General features: G+C 41.4%; 1 protein-coding gene across 11 annotated transcripts in view; it reads left to right on the forward strand.

Annotated features, from left to right (window-relative positions):
* Window positions 1–6,450, forward strand: part of ncoa2 (nuclear receptor coactivator 2) — a 308,555-nt gene extending 302,105 nt beyond the window's left edge. For all 11 annotated transcript variants that reach the window (XM_072571432.1, XM_072571438.1, XM_072571441.1 and 8 more), the window contains one exon: window positions 928–6,450. In XM_072571432.1, coding sequence (XP_072427533.1) covers window positions 928–939 — 12 coding nt within the window. In that variant the 3' untranslated portion in view covers window positions 940–6,450. The remainder of the gene's footprint in view (window positions 1–927) is intronic.
* Window positions 6,451–21,717: the final 15,267 nt, after the last annotated feature.

Raw genomic sequence — 21,717 nt, forward strand, 5'->3', positions numbered from 1 at the left:
TTGTAACATAGCAAATGTTTAGTGTGTCTGTTCTTTGTTTCTTCAACCTGCGTAAATAATTTTTTCAGTTCTTAAACGGCAAATCACATTAAATATTTAACACCAAAGCTAGCTTTTGATTGTTAGGTCCTGACGATGTGAACTTAAAAGTTTTTTTGCTGCTTCACTAAGAAAGATTCATTACAAGAGTGCTATAATAATCAGCTGTAGTAAATAATTGATTATGTTTCCATTAGTACAGGGAATAGATTTATGAACTAATGGTGAATAGCATAAGGAGTAAACCTAAACACATTTTAAAAACTCATTAAAGGGCAGTATTTTAAACTGGGTAACATTGTACATGCAGTGTTGGTTTGTCGGTTCCTGGAAACTGCTGACTCTTACAATTTTTGAGTTGGAATTTTTTTATAAAAAGTAATCACTGACAGGTAAGGAGCATAGAGCAAAAACTATTCAGGATATGCTGCAAGTCATGAATGTATTGTGGAACAACTGTCACATAAGCAACTTTGGATATTTGATTTTTAAACTTGTTATTGCACCAGAATCTTAAGGTAATTATTTTATTCTGAAGTACATAAGCTGCTTCTAAAAAGCGCTGTTTTGAAGCAGGCATGCAGAGGGAAGAGTAAAAATGCACAAGGAATTGCTTATTCACAATTCTTTGCCCATTTCTGAGGAAGGGTCTTGGACCCGAAATGTCAACTGATTTCTAGCCACAGAATTTGCCAGACCTGTTGAGCTTTTCCAGCAATTTCTGTTTTTGTTTCTGACTGGCATCATCTGCAGTTCTCGCGGTTTTAATTAAGGAATTTCTTTTATTCTAGTCACTTGAGGTTCCTCATTCTGCAAGTTTGATTTTGTCATGTTACATTCTTTGTTTCTGTAGATTACGTGACTATTTCGTACTTTTCCATTCTGCAGAAATATTGCTGACCCTCAGGATTGCTACTCCTCCTGTCTTCATGTGTTTGCTGATGTACAGTGCAAGATCCCGTTTAGGTGGCAACCAACAAACGAGCTCCTCCAGATCAAGCCAAGAAAAGTACAGCAGCCAATTGAACTCTCAGCCAGGCTTAGAGAAATTGTAACAAGAGTTGCTACTGGAGTGAAGGGCTCCTTTGTAGCAATGTACTTGCCTACTGAAGCTGCTTTGCTCATTGCATTCACCATAAGTGTGACTTAAGTCTGTCCTCACAATGGATTGACATCGGCTTTGACCCCTGTCCGATGAATGTATTTCTATCGTCATTTTGCAGGATGAGCACGTAATTGCTCTTTTGATTTTGATCCTCAGTGGTTGCTGACTTTTCTGCTGTTTAATCCAACGTGCAGGCTTTCAGCTGTGTTTTCCTCCAACAGTATTTAGAAATGCAGCTTCTTTTTGAAAGATTTTGCTGTGTGTAATTAAAAACAGAACTTGCAGATAAGCTGAGTGAATGCTGTTAAAGTAACAAATTTTGGGTTTGGAAAGTATCTAAATGGAATTTGACATTGTTTTTATGTTTTTGATAAAACCAAATGGGGATAGACTTCAGGTAGGTTGTTAGTTGATGTCAGCAAAAGAATTAGTGTATTATCTTTTTTTATACTGGGGTTCTGCTCTGTGGAGTCATGGCTTAACATCTGGGATGTATGATTTTTCTTTGTCGTCATTTTTAATTACAACAGTTAACAAGTAGAATGTATCTGATTCCACAGACCAAGACTACATGCTAAATGTTCTCAGATCTATAGATGTTCACCAGTTACACAGTAATAACTTGTCCTACAGCTGCTGTTACTAAATGACAGAAGAACTAAAACATCAACACACACTGATCTTTTGCATAACCAGATAGAACAAGCTTTTTTGACCCTTACATCGAGCAGAGATCCAGAATACCTGAACTGTTGCTGTTTTCCTTTCTCCTTGGAGACACAGTGGTCATGTTTTCACACTGGCTACCACAGGAGCAGCTGGCTTCTTCCAGATTAACAACCCATGGTGTTCCCATGTAACGGTGGTGGGAGCTTTTCAATCTCCAGCAATTAGTCTCTCCTCCACACTATATCTCACAAGCGGCAAAATCACCAACAAAAGTATTTGATTTCACCTGGCAGGGAACTCATGGCCAGTCTCGCTGCACAGGCAGCAGAAACTGTCCTGTCTTTCACCAGTTCCACATTCCTAATCCTATAACAGTAGCTGGTCTATTCTGACAAAATGTCACTGGACTCTTTTGTGCCAAGGACTGATTTTCCATCATCCCCGCTTTCCAAGCTTTCCTCCTTGTCTTTGTCTCCTTTTTCTCCAAGTCATTACTAATCTCTCTTAGACTATTACTCCATCATAGAGGCCAACTGTTCCAGGAGTAAGAAGGTCTCTTCTCTGTCCGCTTGTGTGAGCATTTTAGAAACATGATCCTGCAGACCAGACTAAGCTGTGATGTGGAATTCAGCTGCATCACTAAAAAAACTCCCAGATTCTTCTCCATCATAAACACTTTGAGATAATTCTCTAAAGACAAAATCATGAAAGCAAAGCTGAAAGTTACTTCTCTCCTTTTTTTTTGTAGTATGTTGCTTACACATTTTCATGGTTTTTATGCAGCCTAGCATGTGTTGTTTGTGTTCACTTGTAGAAACTAATGTATCATGGCTCTATTGCATGAAGTTCAGTGGAGTAACCAGCCCAGAGATTGTAAAGCTTGGAGATGATGAGAAAAAATTATTTTTGTTGAATTTCTAAATGGAAAGGATAATCAGCAGGAATCTATGCTGATTCTCAATGATTTAATGATGAAACATATTCATCTGAATATGTATTACAGTGCATTAACACGCTTCAATAACTGTCCCTGAGCAATTAATTTGACCTCTACAATTAATTAACGCCAGGAACAGTGGCGTTAAGATGCTTGTAAGTTTTCATTGTGAACAGGGAAATTACTTAGCATTTGACAGGATTTGCAATAACTTAAGTGATCCAAAGGTCTTCATGTATATACAGCCAATAATATATTAATCTTGGTTATGTTTCTGCTCCCTCCTCTGTATCCCTCTATCAACAAACACACAGAAAACCATTCCAATTTAGATGGAGTGTTTCAGGCGGCACAACCCTTGCTAATGGATGAAGAGACCAGTCTCTGAAAGGCAGGTTCAGCTGCCACACATGAAACTACCAGCTGTTGACATGGTTTATCGTCCTCAGCTTTGGCATCTGTTGCCATGCCAATATAGCCACTCTTCGTTATGTTGGTACATGCCAGCCTACAGGAGGTGTGATCATTTTCCAGATCAGCTAGTGTCTCCCAGGTGCTGTAATCATTATCTAAGGTCTTCATAATGTGCTTGCAAACCGAGTTTTGGGCATGCCACCAGTCATTTGGCACCAAGCACCTCACCGTAGTGAAAGCCCTTGGTTTAATGACCGTCTTCCATCCTTTGGATGTGCCCAAGCTGACAAAGTCTCCTCTGAATGCAAACTTCAGAGATTTGCTTTTTGAGAGGATTGCCACTCTTGTGGATTTTGTCCTGATTGGATAAAGTGCAACAAACAGCAAAGACAGAAATTGTTTAGCCTCTTGCCCCAGTTAAGCGGTTTTAATTCTAATGCCATAAACACATGCAATTTAAAATAGCCATTCTAGAGAACTACATAAATGTGTTTGGAATTTAGGATTTTGATGTGTTTCTCTTGAAGTATAGATATGGGTTTTTTTTTAAATTCTGCATTTATTTTGTAGCCAGTCTGAAATGTTGGGTTTGAAAGATTATCACGTTTAACTGGCATGTCATTCAGATATTTTAGTGTCATCAGTTTCATTTAAGTAGAGGAATCAAAACAGTTTTTAAAATTGATCAGATTAAACTGAAACTCTTCAAAGTAGATTACCTCCACAACATTATCTTATCGAAGTTTATTAGCCCAGATCATTTTTGATGCCAGATGTATAAATCATAAACACAGACTATAACCCTCTGTGTAAGTTTTCTTTAACTAATGGAATTTATCTTTACACTCATGACTGTGCTACTGGTCTGTTTAGTTGAGTTTACTTGCTTAAGTATTCATGGGATAGTAAAGCTTGTATTGTGAACCATAAGGATAAGGTATTGGGGCTGTTCAAGTTAATGCTCTAAATAGTTTATTGTTCTTCATAGCTTTATAATGCTGTGGGATCAGAGAATATAGGCGTTTTTGTAAGTTACAGAAACCCAGTGCTTCGTTACTATTTCCTAAAGTCAATGGCAATTTCCAGGTGCAAAATGTGACAGTTCGAGGATTAGATGCCACCATAAATAACAAAACACAAATAGCCATAACATTTTCAAATGGTAAAGTATTTTGTAAATTAAAACATGATGACTTTTGGAAAGCATTTGGGTATATAAGCGTCTGATGTATGTAACCAAGCAATAACTTTTACTTGAGAGCATATGTTTTACATACTTGTAGAATTTTGATGAAGTAAAGTTCTTCAGTTGATTCAAAAAGTGAGGTACAACAGTATTATGTTAGATACCTTGGTAGCAGCCTCTCTCTCTCTTATTGTACATAAAAAAAATCATGATGCCTTGATAATTAGCTATGGAATTTGTTTCAGTAACATTGATGAGGCCAACAAATTATCTGGTGGTTCTCATAGGTAGCGAGCAACCATTTTTAGTTTTCAAATTGTACGGATATCAAGCCTAATTCCCAGCAAACTGCTACACTGATCTGCATAGTTTCCCTCAATCTAATAGTTTGATTAGAATTGGAAGACTTGGTGAATAAATTGGAAGCAGGTGCTTAGTTTATCAAGCTGTTATAGGGACCTGATGATTTTGTATTTGTGTATCAGGCTACAACGGAACAAGCTGTCAATAATGGCCCAATCCCAACACTGATCATATTGATCACTGTACAGAGACTGAATAACTGGCCTGGTTTTGCCTCAAGAGTTGCTTTTAGGAAGAGGTTCTATCACATCTTTCAGCTGCAGATCATTCAGTTGATGAAGAACTGCGTTATTTCCGTGTTAAGATGACATCTTTGTGTTTCAGACTGCTTTAGTATGATATAGCTTTATGTAAATACTGCTGTGAATTAGGAAAGTTTTCTGAAATGCAGGCATTTAATTTTGCCGAGTTTAGAGCCTAGACCTTTGCGTTTGTGTCTATGGGAACATTATGTAATACCTAACAACAAGTTTTCTGTATTTATTCTATTTTATATCTACGCTTTATCTTGATAGACATGGTTTCCAACTGGACATGTTACTGTTGGAATTGTGAAAATGATTAATCTGCTGTTGCCCACAGAGCCAAAAGATTTTTAAAACAAAATTTCTGGTAAAAATGAGAACGTGTATGTCATGCGGTCATTTAAACCCTGTATAGTGTAACCTCAATTTATATCTTCTGTAGATTTGAATGCCTCAAGGTCTATTCTCTTGGAAAGTGAGGGTGCATGGGAGCTACTTTCATTAGGAAGCAACATCTCTCTGATTGATTGAACATAATGCAATCTATAATATTTTCCTCTAACAAAATTTAAAATAATGATGCAAAATTAACATTAAGAACTATGTATTGTAATGCTGTACATTGCAGACAAGCAGGGCTGTGTAGCTCCGTTTGCAAAATCCAAAGATTTCACTGAGTTGATTTTAAAATACAGCTAAGCCATGGTATGTTGGTGTGGTTGAACATCATTTTATAGTATTTCTACACAATTGATTGTTGACTGGATGCAGACACATTCTCTGTACAAACTATACTATGGATTTTCAATTTGATAGGCACTTCCCGTCTACTTTTTTCATTTAGAGCTTGAACTTGTTTTGTAAAACCTTGTCAATTTCTTAGTACAGTGCAGGAAACTCAAATGCTATAACTTAGCATAATGCCTTAGATATGTTTTTATGTCCTGTATATTCCTAGCAGCTGTTTGTTGTATTATATTGTTTGTATAGTGAATTGTGTAAAATTTTTGAATGTGTCATCAGTTATTAATTTTTTTGTCAGATAAATAGAAATATCATAGCAATATGGATCCATGGTTATTGCTTAGTTTTTTGCAGTTATTTTGTTCCTTTGTGGTCAGTAGCGGGTCACTATTTGTATAATGTATTTTCTCCCCAATCTCTGAGAGGTGTATATTGACAAGTTGCAAATTCTAAGCAATATGTAAAGTAAGATTCTTCAGAAGGCTTACAGTGTTGCAAGTTCAGAGATGTATTTTTTTTTAGTTCACACTAAACACCTTTCCTTCTTCTGGCAGCCATGTTTGTATCCTTATTGTGAGCATTTTATGCCAAGTTAGGTATATTCAAAGAAACTTAAAAAATACATTTATGCAAGTTGTTAACTAATATTGCTTTTGCTGATGTCATTTGCTTACTTGATGTTAAATAATGCTGTTGTAAATAAAGAATCCTGTTATTGCGATGTTTAATAAAATTTAATTCCTTTGAATTTTACATTTTCAATTGAGTAAATGCAACCAAGTTCATGCGTATCAGATCTTAGAGACATTGACAGCACTTTTATGTCCACACCAGTCAACAAAGATCTGCCTATACTAATCCCAGCTCTTCCCCCGTAACTCTGGAGGCTTTAGCAACACAACTGAATATCTTTAGATTAGATTACTTACAGTGTGGAAACAGGCCCTTTGGCCCAACAAGTCCACACCAACCCTCTGAAGAGCAACCCACCCAGACCCATTCCTCTACACTTAGCCCTTCACCTAACACTATATGGCCAATTCACCCAACCTGCACATTTTTGGACTGTGGGAGGAAACCGGAGCACCTGGAGGAAACCCACGCAGACACTGGGAGAACGTGCAAACTCCACACAGACAGTCGCCTGAGCTGGGAATTGAACCTGGGTCTCGGCGCTGAGAGGCAGTAGTGCTAACCACTGTGCCACCATACTGCCCCATCTAAATAATGCTTAAATGTTAAGCGACTTTCTGACCCAACCACCCTACAGGCAGTGGGTTCTAAACTCTCACTATCCCTCTGGATGAAAATATTCCACGCAACACCCCTCCGCCCCTATATCTTACTTTAAATCCCCTTAGTTACTGACCCCACCACTAATGGGAAAAAGTGAATTCCTATCCACCCTGTTTATGCTCCTCAATCTTGTCTATCTCTACAAGGTCCCTCTCAACCTTCACTGTGCCATGGTATTCAAGTCTGTCCAATTTTTCCTTCTAGCTCAGACCCTTCAGCCCAGGCAGAATCCTGGTAAATCTCCGCTGCGCGCACACACTCTTGTGTAATCACATTCCTGCTATATTGTGGTAGCCATAGTTACACGGTGTATTCCTGTAGCCGAACCAGTGTTTCATAACAGTTCTAGCATAACGTCCCTGCTCTTGACTTTCTTAGCTGAGGCTTGGAATGCAAGTGTGCCAAATGCTCTCTTAATCATCTTTCAATACTTGCCTTACAACTGACAAACCACAAAGGGATACAGATAGATTGTCAGTGGGGAAAACAAATCTAGCAGAAAGAATTAAAAAAAAGTGTTGAGAGGTTGTAAAGCTCTGAGGTGCAGAGAGATCTGGGTGTTCTAGTGCATGAATCATCAAAGGTTAATCTGCAGGCACAGCAAGTAATCAGGAAAGCTAATAGAATGTTATTGTGAGAGGAGAATTTGAATGTAAGAGTAGGGAGTTGGTGAGACCTTATCTGGAATACAGTGCACAGTACTGGTCACCAAAATTACAGAAGTATAACAGAAGCAATTCCGGGAAGGTTTTCTAGACTAAGACCTGGAATGGATAGACTTCATTTTGAGGAAAGGCTGTAAAGATTAGGCCTGTATCCTCCAGAATTTAAGAGTCGGAAGTGACTTAATTGAAACATATAAAATTTCTGAGGGGAATTGACTTGGTGGATGTTGAAAAGATGTTTCCTTTTGTGGGAGAATCTAGAATGAGTGATCAGAATTTAAAAATAAGGGATCACCCATTTATGACAGATGAGGGAAAGAAAAATTATTTCGTAGGGTTGTCTGTTTGGAAATCCCCTCCCCAAAGACAATGGATGCAGAATCTTTAAATATTTTTAAGGCAGAAATAGGTCAATTCTCAATTATTGAGGGATAAAAGATTATCTGGAATATGCAGGAATGTAGAGTTGAGGTTAAAAATTATTTGAGATAATTTTATTGAATGACTGAACAGGTCTGAAGGGCCAATTGTCTACTCTAGTTCCTTGATTGTATGTTCTTCAGAGATCGATGAATATGCATTCCTCGGTGCCTCTGATCTTCTGCACTTTCCAGGTCCCTGCAATTTAAAATCCCCTACTTTGTTACTCTTCCACGAGTGCATCTTCTCCCACTTTTCCAGATTCAATTTGTTTTTTTTAATTCATTCATGGGATATCAGTCACTGTATTGCCCCCCTGACCAGTCAGTTGATATCTGCCTACAGTTAGTGCCTAAGCTCCTCACTCGTTAGCACTCTACCAGTTTCTGTGTCACCTGCAAATTTCTTGATCTTATCCTCTTAAATTTAAGTCCAAATCACCAAGCGCACCACAAATAGCAATGTTCCCAGCACCGAGCCCTGTAAACCTCCACTGGAAATGCCCAAGTGCAGAAATATCCCTCTGATACTGATTGAATGGCAGAGCCGGCTCAAGAAACAGGATAGTCCACTTTTGTTTGTATGTTTGTACTCTCTGGAGCCGCTCAAACAATCTCTGATCCAACATTCCCCTTTGTCTTGGATCCCCATAGACTCTTACTTTCATAACCAGTCTGCCAAAATGGAACCCACTGAAAGCCTGGCAAGAGTTTATGTTGACTACATCAAATGCACAACCTTAAACAAGCAATGTTGATGATCTCTTCAAAACATTCAATCAAATTTGTCGAGCACAACTGTCCCTTAACAAATCCATGCTGACTATTGCCAATGAATCCATGTCTCTAAGTGCAGATAGATTCTTTCTCAGTACATTGGTCACAGATGAGTACCAGAGGACTGCGGGGTATAAAAATATAGCAAACCAGCAATAAGCAGTCAAATGGGGAAAAATGGGAAAGTTAATATTTTGTTATTTGAACGTGTGTAGTGTTTGGAACAAAATAAATGAATTAACGGCACAAATACAGGTTATTAGCCATTAGCAATACATGGTTACAAGGAGATCAAAGATTCTAGGATGTGGATAAGCCAACTAGAGTTAACCAAGGAAGGTAAGGATCGCATCAAATTGAGGTTAAAAGATGCACAGTGTGGCAAAGATTATTGGCAAACCAGAGGATTGAGAGAGTTTTGAAAACCACCAAAAAAAGGAAGATAAACTTTGTGGGTAAACTTGCAAGTAATATCAAGACAGACAGCAAATGAGTCTTTGGTCTCTCTCCTTCCTTATATATTCAAAGTGAACAGAGGTCCCTTGGAGAATGAGGCTGAGTAAATAATGATGAGGAACATAGAAATGACAGAGAAGTTAGATCAATACTTTTATCATTTTCACAGTGAAAGACATTGAACACATTCCAAAATTACTGCATAATCAAAATGCAAAGGGAGGAGAGGAGACATAGTCACACAGCACAGAAACATTCCCTTTGGGTCCAACTTGTCCATGCCCACCAGGTTTCCTGCGATAGGGTTCAGGTTAGCCTTTCCTATCCCAGCCCATTATAAACAGAGAATTGATGTGTGGAGGAGTCCTGGGTAACTGTAGGATATGTAGATCAGAGGGTGCCCAGTGATTAGCACTGCTGCCTCACAGTACCAGGGAGCCAGTTTCTCCTCTTGTGTCTGTGGGTTTCTTCCCACAGCCTGAAGGTGGGATGGCCATGCTAAATTGCCTATAGTGTCCAGGGATGGGCAGATGAGGTGGATTAGCCATGGGAAAGGCAGGATTACAGGGGTAGGGCAGGATGGTGGGTCTAGGTGGGATGCTGCTCACACTGTAGAGGCTCTGTGTACCCCGTCAAACTTCTGCAGCAATTCATTCTGTATTCACAACATCCTCTGTGTCAAAAGGTTGTCCCTCAGTCCCTTTCAAATCACTCACCTTTCACCCTAAACCCATGACCTTTTAGTTTTGGAATCCCCTGTCCTGGGGAAAGAATTAAAAAGTACAAAAATATCACTAAAGGAAAAAGTGCTAGGGAAACCAATGTGGCTAAAGACCTAGAAATCCCCCGAACTTGATGGGATGTGTCATAGGATATTAAAGGAAGTAGCTTCAGAGACAGTGGGTGCATTAGTGGAAACCTTTGAAGAATCTATTCGCTTCTGCCTTGGAAGTATTGAAAGATTCTGCATTCGTTGTTTTACAAGGACAGAAATTCCAAAAGCTTCTGAGAGAAAACAAATTTCCTCCTTTCGGTCATCCCTTATTTTGACACTACGACACCTATTTCTCAATTCTTCCACATGAGTAAATGTCCTTTTGACATTCACACAATGGCCTTTATTTTGAGGGGAACATTAAAATTGAGTGGTTTTGCTAAATCTATACAAGATATTATTCCGACTACAGCTGGAATATTATGAACAGCTTTTGGCCCCTATCTGAGGAAAGTCATAATGGCATGGGAGGCTGTCCAATGAAGTTTTACTAGGTTGATCCTGGATATGGGGGTTGGGGAAGATCTAATGAGAGGTTGAGTAGATTGGGTCTGTATTTATTGTAGTTTAGAAGAATGAGAGGCATCCTATTAAAACACAGGATATTTAGGGAACTTGGCAGCGTGGATAGAGAAACTTTGTTTCCCAATGCGAGATAGTTGAGAATCAACAAATATAATCTCAGAAAAGTGGTCACCTACTGAAGAACAAGATGAGGAAGAATTTCTTTTCTAAGTAGTAAATCTGTGGAATTCGCGGCTGCATCGTTGAGTCGTAGAGTTGTATGCATAGAAACAGAACCATGCCAACTACATATCCTAACCTAATCTAGTCCCATTTGCCAGCATTTGGCCCATATACCTCTAAACCCTTCCTATTTGTGTACCCATCCAGATGTCTTTTAAATGTTGTAATTGTACCAGCCTCCTCCACTCTACAGCTCGTTCCATGCATGCACCACCCTTTGCGTGAAAAAGTTACTTCCTAGGTCCCTTTTAAATCTTTCCCCTCTCACCCTAAACCCCTGCACTCTGGGTTTAGACTCCCCTATCCTGGGAAAAGACCTTGGCTGCTGACACAATGCATTCCCATAACGATTTTAAAAACTTCTATAAGGTCACCCCTCAACCTCCGATGCTCTGGAGAAAATCACCAGCATATTCAGCAATATTCAAGGCTGAGATGGAAAGGGTTATTCCCAAAACATTGACTTCTCCACCTCCTGATGCATTTTTGCTTGCTGCATTCTTCCAGCATCCTGCTTGTCTCCCTCAAAATTAGGGGGAGCAGATTTAGGACCGAATTCAGAAGGAGCTTCACCCAGAGGGTTGTGAATCTATGGAACTCTCTACACAGTGAAATAGTTGAGGCTTCCTCATTGAATGTTTTCAAAGCTAAGGTAGATACTTTTTTTTTTGAACAGTAAAGGAATTAAGGGTTATGGTTAGTGGGCGGGTAAGTGGAGCTGAGTCCATGAAAAGATCAGCCATGATCTTATTGAATGGGGGAGCAGGCTCAAAGGGCCAGATGGCCTACTCCTGCTCCTGGTTTTTATGTTCTTAGCAACTCCAATCAAGCATCTCATAGTCAATGAGATCCACCTGGCCCTGGTTCCAATCACTACAACCCCCTTCCTCCTTTCTACCTATACACGTTCCTTGTCCAATAGTTGGCATCTAGTGCCGTGTGCAAGTGACCACACTTTATGGTAAGAAATGACTGAAGCAGTAATTTCTAGTTTGACACTTGCAGCAAGTAGTGCACATTAACTAATCATTCAGTCCATTCACCAGAAATTAAAATCCAATGCATTGCAACATCGGTAAGGGCTGCTCAGTACTTTTCCAACAGTGAAAAATGAAAATAAAAGGAGATCAAAGCTTAATCCAAGTCTGTCCTCATTTGAGAAATTTCCAGGACAAACTGCAGGGCATATCAGATTAGTCCCATCTTTCATGAACCTACATGGATAAAACAGGCCGAATAGCCATCAGATGCTTCTATGCCAAGTGCACAGATATGCTTTTAGTGATGAAAGGACAGAGAGCTCATTACAGAGGCATGAGGGGCCATCTGTGCCGGTGGAAGAGGGTGAATTTTAAGTTGAGTGCAAATGCTAATTGTGTCACTAAAACGCTGATAAGAACAAAGAAAATTTACCGCCCAGGAACAGGCCCTTTGGCCCTCCAAGCCTGAGCTGATCCAAATCCACTGTTTAAACCTGTCGGTCAATTCCTAAGCTCTCTATCCCTCTGCTTCCCACCTACTCATGCATTTGTCCAGACGCATCTTAAATGAATCTACCATGCCTGCCTCTGCCACCTCTGCTGGTGGTGGGCATTCCAGATGCCCACCACCCTCTGTGGGAAGTACTTACCGCGTGTATCCCCCTTAAACTTTTCACCTCATCTTGAAAGTGTGACCTCTCGTTAGAACATAGAAAAATACAGCGCAGTACAGGCCCTTCGGCCCTCGATGTTGCGCCAACCAAAGCCTACCTAACCTACACTAGCCCAATAACCTCCATATGCTTGTCCAATGCCCGTTTAAATGACCATAAAGAGGGAGAGTCAACCACTGATACTGGCAGGGCATTCCATGAACTCACAACCCGCTGAGTAAAAAATCTACCCCTAACATCTGTCCTATACCTACCACCCCTTAATTTAAAGCTGTGTCCCCTGGTAACAGCTGACTTCATTAGCGGAAAAAGGTTTTCACTGTCAACCCTATCTAAACCCCTAATCATCTTGTACACCTCTATCAAATCTCCCCTAAACCTCCTTTTCTCCAATGAGAAAAGCCCCAAGTGCCTCAGCCTTTCCTCATACGATCTTCCTACCACACCAGGCAACATCCTGGTAAACCTCCTCTGCACTCGTTCCAATGCCTCCACATCCTTCCTATAATATGGCGACCAAAACTGCACACATTACTCCAGATGAGGCCGCACCAGAGTCTTATACAACTGTAACATGACCTCAGGACTCCTGAACTCAATTCCTCTACCAATAAAGCCCAGTACACCATATGCCTTCTTCACAGCACTATTTACCTGGGTGGCAACTTTCAGAGATCTGTGTACATGGACACCAAGATCCCTCTGCTCATCCACACTACCAAGTAGTCTACCATTAGCCCAGTAATCCATCTTCTTGTTACTCCTACCAAAGTGAATGACTTCACACTTAGCTACATTGAATTCCATTTGCCACCTTACTGCCCAGCTCTGCAACTTATCTATATCCCGCTGTAACCTGCCACATCCTTCTTCGCTGTCCACAACTCCACCAACTTTCGTGTCATCTGCAAACTTGCTCACCCAGCCTTCAAGCCCCTCCTCTAGGTCATTTATAAAAATGACAAACAGCAATGGTCCCAAAACAGATCCTTGTGGAACACCGCTAGTAACTGCGCTCCAAGATGAACCTATACCGTCAACTACTACCCTCTGTCTCCTTCCAGCCAGCCAATTCCTAATCCAAACCTCTAATGCACCCTCAATGCCATACCTCCGTAGTTTTTGCATTAGCCTGCCATGGGGTACCTTATCGAACGCCTTGCTAAAATCCATATACACCACATCTACTGCTTTACCCTTGTCCACTTCCTTGGTCACCTTCTCAAAGAATTCAATAAGGTTTGTGAGGCACGACCTGCCCTTCACAAAACCATGCTGACTATCCTTGATCACATTATTCCTATCCAGATGTTCATAAATCCTATCCCTTACAATTCTCTCTAAGACTTTGCCCACAACAGAAGTGAGACTCACTGGCCTATAGTTACTCGGGCTATCCCTGCTCCCCTTCTTGAACAAGGGGACCACATTCGCTATCCTCCAGTCTTCTGGCACTATTCCCGTAGACAGCGACGACATAAAAATCAAGGCCAATGGCTCCGCGATCTCCTCCCTAGCTTCCCAGAGGATCCTAGGATAAATGCCATCAGGCCCAGGGGACTTATCTATTTTCATCCTTTCCAGAATTTCCAACACCTCTTCCCTACATACCTCAAAGCCGTCCATTCTAATTAATTGTGACTCAGTATTCACATCGGCAACAATGTCCTGTTCCTGAGTGAATCCTTCACCCTGAGAAAAACTTATGTGTCTTCACGTTGTCTATACCCTTCATGATTTTGTAAACCTCAATCAAGTTCCCCCCTCAATCTCCTTTTTTCTAATGAAAATAAACCTAACCTACTCAACCTCTCTTCATAGCGAGCACCTTCCATACCAGGCAACATCCTCGTAACCCTTCTCTGTACCCTCTCCAAAGCGTCCACATCCTTTTGGTAATGTGGCGACCAGAACTGTACACAATATTCTAAATGCAGCCAAACCAATGTCTTGTAAAATTTTAACATGACTTGTCAGCTCTTATACTCAATACTCCGTGCAATGAACGCAAGCATACTATATGCCTTCTTGACCACTCTATCCACCTGTGCAGCAACATTCAGGGTACAATGGACCTGCACTCCCAGATCTCTCTGCTCATCAACCTTTCCCAAGGCTCTTCCATTCATTGTATAATTAGCTCTAGGATTAGTCTTGCATCACCTCACATTTGTCTGGATTGAAAACCATCTGCCACTTTTCCACCCAACTCTCCAGTCTATCTATATTCTCCTGTATTCTCTGACAGTCCCTTATGATTTCTGCTACTCCACTTAGGGCGGCACGGTGGCTCAGTGGTTGGCACTGCTGTCTTGCAGCACCAGGGTCCCAGGTTCGATTCTAGCCTTGGGTGACTGTCTGTGTGGAGTTTGCACATTCTCCCTGCATCTGCGTGGGTTTCCTCTGGGTGCTCTGGTTTCCTCCCACAGTCCAAAGATGTGCAGGTCAGGTGAATTGGCCATGTTAAATTGTCCATAATGTTAGGTACATTAGTCAGTGGAAAATGGGTCTTGGTGGGTTACTCTTCGGAGGGTTGGTATGGACTTGTTGGGCCGAAGGACCTGTTTCCACACTGTAAGGGATCTGATCTAATTTTCGTGTCATCTGCAAACTTGCTGATCATACCAACAGTGCCCTCTTCTAGATCATTTATGTATATCACAAACAACAGTGGCCCCAAAACTGACCCCTGTGGAACACCACTGGTCACCTTTCTCCATTTTGAGAAACTCCATTCAACTACTACTCTCTGTCTCCTGTTGTTCAACCAGTTCTTTATCCACCGAGCTTGAACACCCTTCACATCATGTGACTTCACTTTCTCCATTAGTCTACCATGGGGAACCTTATCAAACGCCTTACTAAAGTCCATGTATATGACATCAACAGCCCTTCCTTCGTCTATCAACTTGGTCACTTCCTCGAAGAACTCTACTAACTTGGTAAGGCACGATCTCCCCTGTACAAAACCATGTTGCCTATCACTGATAAGCCCATTCTTTTCTAAATATAAATAGAATTTCTCCCTCAGTACCTTCTCCAGCAGCTTTCCCACCACTGACGTTAGGCTCACTGGTCTGTAGTTACCCGAAATATCCCTACTACCCTTCTTGTACAGGGGAACAACATGAGCAACCTTCCAGTCCTCCAGCACCTCACCTGTGTTTAAGGATGCTACAAAGATATCTGTCAGGGCCCCAGCTATTTCCTCTCTCACCTCCCTCAGCAACCTGGGATAGATCCCATCTGGTCCTGGGGATTTGTCCACCTTAATAACCTCTAGCATACCCAACACATCTTCCCTACTTATGTCAACGTGATCCAGACTAATCAAACTTCTATCTCTAATCTCAACATTCATCATGTTCCTCTCCTCAGTGAACACTGATGCAAAGAGTTCATTCAGAACCTCACCCATTCTCTCAGGTTCGACACACAGCCTTCCTTCGTTATCCTTTAGTGGACCAATCCTTTTTCTAGTTACCCGCTTGCTTCTTATATAAGAATAAAATGCTTTGGGATTCTCCTTAATTCTGCTCGCTTAAAGCTATTTCATGACCCCTTTTAGCCCTCTCGATTCTTCGTTTAAGACTTGTCCTGCTCTTCCGATATCCTTCCAGGGCCTGTTCTGTTCTTAGCTGCTTGGACCTTATATACGCTTCCCTTTTTCCTCTTTTTTTTTCCATCACACCAGGACTGAATGTAATACAATTCAACCATACAGTCCATGAAGCAGTTGATCAGATCCCAGTTACTCTGTAATTTATAAATATTTTGCGTTTTGTACATGTCCTCTGTTTCACACACGTAAACGGCCATTTTATGTTGGTGGGAGACAAACTGGTTAACACGTTGGGGGGTTGCGGTTATACAAGTCTAACATCCCCCTCAGTGGGGAGGTCATTAGGTATCATTCAGGCACAGGTTAATTTATTTTCTCCCCACCAAAGCCTAGAGAGATTTAAATCGAATGTAGTTGTCTTTTTGAGTTGAGTTAGCCTCGATTTGGTATCAATTCTGAGACTTTATGGCAGCATGATCTGTATGTTCACACCACCAGCATGAGATTTCCCTCTCAAAATAAAATCACATACGTTCCTCTCATGAGACAATAGAAATGTAATGTGCATTTCTTAAGCTTTCTGCTGCTAAAAAAAGTATGTTTTGTCAAGAGGGGGGTTTCTCTTCTACACTGACCCTTAGCTGCTGTTTAGACTGAATAAAGTAAAATCTATGACAATGACATGGAAACGTTAGTTCACTCTTAAACTTCCTTCGTTACTGTGTATTTCCAGTTGGCTAGGTCTTGACTTGTCCAGTAAAAAGCCCACTTTCCAATGTTATCCAAATTATTTTTTTCTTGAAACAAAAACAGAAATTGCTGGAAAAGCTCAGCAGGGGATGCTGCCAGGCCTGCTGAACTTTTCCAGCAATTTCTGTTTTTGTTTCTGAGTTCCAGCATCTGCAGTTCTTTCAGTTGTAATTGTCTGTTGAGAGTGTCCGTCCTAGTCTCAGGGCAGTGTGTCATGGTCGGTCCTGGGGATGGGCTGGTTTAAAGCCAGTGGGGAAGAGGGGATACCAGGGGGATACTGGCGTGGTATGGAAGCGGGGGCATCTCAAGGATGGTGATCAGAGGCCACAACCAGGGACGCAGAGGGTGTACGTAAGTTGAAAGGTGGATAGATGGGGAGGGATACAGACAGTTGTCATTGGTGGATATGGTGTGATATAGGAATAGGTCTTAGCAGCTGTCACTATCACTGTTATCTCAACAGAAGACATGTACATCACAACAGCAGGCTGGCAGGTCTAACCTGTTCAGGATCAGGAGGCGGGAAGGAGAGTTGTAGATGTAACTCCATGATGGTGGTGGGAAATCATAGGGGTGATGTCTAGGGAGCATCACATTGAAAGTGACGTAGATGTTCGGGAGGGAGGGTCCTGGATGATCAGGCTGCAAAAACCATTCACATCTTCCTGACTTCTAATTGTGAGTGACCAATGGAAAGTGGCTGCAACCACAGCTGGTGTGGGCGGAGTCAGTGTTTGCTTCCTGTCAAATCATATTGATGGACAGGGTACCTTTGAAGAGGCAACAGCATCAACTGGGCACTTACAGTGTAAGGGTCAAAGTTATTTACAATCATCTTGTCGTGCAGGTGAAATGCATGCACTGTACAACTCTGCAAACATGAGTTCTGGTGGTGCAGTGGTAGTGTTCCTATCTCTGAGCTAGGAGGAGAAAGCGAGGACCGCAGATACTGGAGATCAGAGTGCTTATGCCTAAAATGTCGACTCTCCTGTTCCTTGGATGCTGCCTGACTATCTGTGCTTTTTCAGCACCACATTCCCTGAGCCAGGAGAGCTGGGTACAAGTCCCACCTGCTCCAGAGGCAGGTAATACAATTTCTGGGCAGTTGCTTAGAAAATACATGCGGGATGCAAACGCTGGTTGCAAGCACTCCTGACCATATCATTGATTGTTGCAGATTGAAGATTGTCGAACTCTGTGAAGGACTGGTAATCCCAGATGACACTAAAAGTAGCATCTGCAGGCCACAAAGCACAATATAATGCAAGATCCCACAGGCTGCACAGGGGATACAGCCTGTCATCTTGAACTGTAGGATAATCCAACATGCTTTTGCTTTACTGGATAACATAAGGCTGAGAGCACTAGGTCTCAATACACAATGGGCAGCTCAGTGGTTCGGACTGCTGCCTCACAGCGCCAGGGACCTGGGTTAGATTCCACCCTCAGACAACTGTCTGTGTGGAGTTTGCACATTCACCTTGTGTCTGCGTGGGGTTCCTCCGGGTGCTCCGGTTTCCTCCCACAGTCCAAAGATGTGCAGGTCCAGGTGAATTGGACATGGACAATGGACATGGAAAACGCAGGATTACAGGGATGGGGTGGGTCTAAGTGGGATACTCTTCAGAGGGTCATTATGGACTTGATGGGTCAAATGGCCAGTTCCACACTGTAGGCTTATGCAGTACAATCTCCTACTGTTTCTTTGCAACTTCACTGGTGCAGCATTTATTGGAGTAAGGTCCAATACATAAGTGACATTGGACGTGGTGCATAGAAGGTTCACTAGGTTGATCCCAGGTACTGAGGGATTTTCTTAAATAGTCTCAATATGCTGAATGGCCTCCTTCTTCTCCTGTATCTCCAGCGCTTATGGTGTCACGCAGAGGGATTTAATAACCCTCCCTGTCCCACTGGATGGAGAAGTATGGAAACCGTCATTGATCAGGGATGTGAATGCTGACTGTTCCCATTACGAAGGACCTGTTCTGTTTCTTATATGAGGAACAGAGACACACCAAGCCAAGGACAAGCAGCAACTTTGGGCAGATGCCAAGATATTCCAACTGGAGCAGGTAAAGACGGGATGTGATGGATGCTGAAGAGCTGGGAGAGGGGGGGTAGTCTTCAGAGAAGGACATTGAACAGGATGAACATCACCTTCTGCACAATAGAGTGTCGGCCAATACAAACCAGACTTAAACCTGGTCTAGCAAATGAGTGTTTGATGCAATGACCATTCAGTGACTCCAAAGCCTATTGTTGCTTGAAAGGCAGAAGGTGTGCTCCAAGAATCAAGGACAGATTTCCTTTGTTTTCTGTTACCTTTTGCTGCTGCTGAATAAAATGCCTGGTTTGAAACCTGTGTCTGATGGTCCCAGACTGAACAATGATAATGTGCTACCTACAGTGGGGAAAGAGGAGCATTGTGAAACTTTGCTTTGTGGATGCTTTTCTAACATGGGCATGGTGAAGGGAATCTCTGGATTGCCAACTTTTGACCAGCTGTATTATTTTTATTCACCTACAGGATGTGGGCCTCACTGCCACACCTGCTGAGAATTTGCAACAATTTCTGATTTTGGTGCAGCCTTTGATGTGGTTGATTGCACCATCCTCCAGCACCTCGCCTCCATTGTCCAGCTAGGCAGGACTGTTCTCTGATAAGATTTCAATCCTATCTATCCATTCATAGCCAAAGAATCACTTGCATTGACCATAAGACCATAAGAGATAAGAGCAGAATGAGGCCATTCTGCCCATCTAGTCTGCTCTGCCATTCACTCATAGCTGATATGTTTCTCAACCCCATTCTCCTGTCTTCTCCCCTTACTAATCAAGAACCTACCTCTCTCTGTCCTAAGTACACTCAGTGACTTGGCCTACATAGCCCTTTACAGCAATCAGTTCCACAGAGTCACCACCCTCTGGCCGAAGAAATTCCTCCTCATCTCAGTTCCAAGTTGTTGTCCTTTCACTTTGAGAATGGTTTCTCCCTCAGCTCTGCACCATTACCTCTGGCACCCCACAAGGATCTCCCCAGGCTCCTTCCTGTTTACCATCTCCCTGCTGACTCTTAATGGCACCACCAGCATTAACGTGATGTTTTACAATCACTGCAGCCATTGATATCAGGTATATCCCTCAACTTCAGCTAGAGGGAGCCAGACTCCAGGACTTGTAGAAACCAGTGAAAGGTATTAAACTCTCTGATGATTTGGAGATGCTGGTGTTGGACTGGGGTGTACAAAGTTAAAAATTACACAACACCGGGTTGGACTATAACCAGGTGTTGTGCGATTTTTATCTCTCCTTGATGGTGTCATACTATATTTATTGACTAGATGGTAATTTTCCTGGCAATTACAAGAAAATCCTCAGTAAATATTCCCCCATCATCACAGGGATAGATGTTGGGATTACTGAATGCTTTGATATAAAAGACTAGATGAGACAATTCAAATTTAAAATATAGACATCTTTATTATAATGAAAAAACATGGAACTTTAGTCATTAAATAAAGGGTATAAATTGCAAAGCTAAATAGAAAGGATGGCTAGTTCTTAGTTCTGGAAATAAAATCCTAAATTCCAAATTAACAGATATAAGATGTAAAGAAAATGACTAAAGTGAAACATCAAAGTCAATAAATGTGAGGTGATGCATTTAGGCAAGACTAATTCTAGAGCGAATTATACAATGAACGGAAGAGCCTTGGGAAAAGTTGATGGGCAGAGAGATCTGGGAGTGCAGGTCCATTGTACCCTGAAGATTGCTGCACAGGTGGATAGAGTGGTCAAGAAGGCATATAGTATGCTTGCCTTCATTGGACGGGGTATTGAGTATAAGAGCTGGCAAGTCATGTTAAAATTGTACAAGACATTGGTTCGGCCGCACTTAGAATACTGTGTACAGTTCTGGTTGCCACATTACCAAAAGGATGTGGACGCTTTGGAGAGGGTGCAGAGAAGGTTTACGACGATGTTGCCTGGTATGGAAGGTGCTAGCAATGAAGAGAGATTGAGTAGGTTTATTTTCATTAGAAAAAAGGAGATTGAGGGGGGACCTGATTGAGGTTTACAAAATCATGAAGGATATAGACAGGGTGGATAGAGGCAAGCTTTTTCCCAGAGTTGAACATGACAAATCAACAAATCTCTAAATTATTTAAGTTATGTTGAAATATTTCCAATGTTTAATTAAAAGGCTGCACAGAAGATGATCATTTGATCAATAAAAGACTACCCTTGATCATGATCCCATATTTGGAAGATGGATCACTTATTGCAATGAGTTAAAAATCACACAACACCAGGTTATAGTCCAACAGGTTTAATTGGAAGCACACTAGCCTTTGGAGCGACGCTCCTTCATCAGGTGATAGGAGTGTCGCTCTGAAAGCTAGTGTGCTTCCAATTAAACCTGTTGGACTATAACCTGGTGTTGTGTGATTTTTAACTTTGTACACCCCAATCCAACACCGGCATCTCCAAATCATTATTGCAATGAGGTTGCCTATTCAATAACTAAGAAATATTATTTTGAATTTTTTTCTTGGAATCTACGGTTAGGTTGCAGACATGCTAGTTAACCTGTTAAGGTGTCACATCCAACAAGATAATAAAACGTGGTGCATCCAGTTGTGATTTTGCTTATTAGTCACTATATGTCAGTCTGTTGGTGTCATAATAAAAATCCCCAGCAATTTTTTTAGGTGTGTGTTATTCTTATCTACAACTCCACATTGTTGTGAAGGGAATTGACCAGGTTGTACTAAAAAAACAGTTCATCTTTTGTTAATTTGCAGTAAACTGCATTGGTTCACTGAAAAACAATTTAAGCTATTGTCCTGTCTCAGTCCCATATACTTGAACCTTGTTCCTGCACGCATTTTCTTATGAATTCTGATTTGA

Source organism: Chiloscyllium punctatum, chromosome 5 (assembly GCF_047496795.1).
Source record: "Chiloscyllium punctatum isolate Juve2018m chromosome 5, sChiPun1.3, whole genome shotgun sequence".
NCBI classification, from domain to species: Eukaryota; Metazoa; Chordata; class Chondrichthyes; order Orectolobiformes; family Hemiscylliidae; genus Chiloscyllium; species Chiloscyllium punctatum.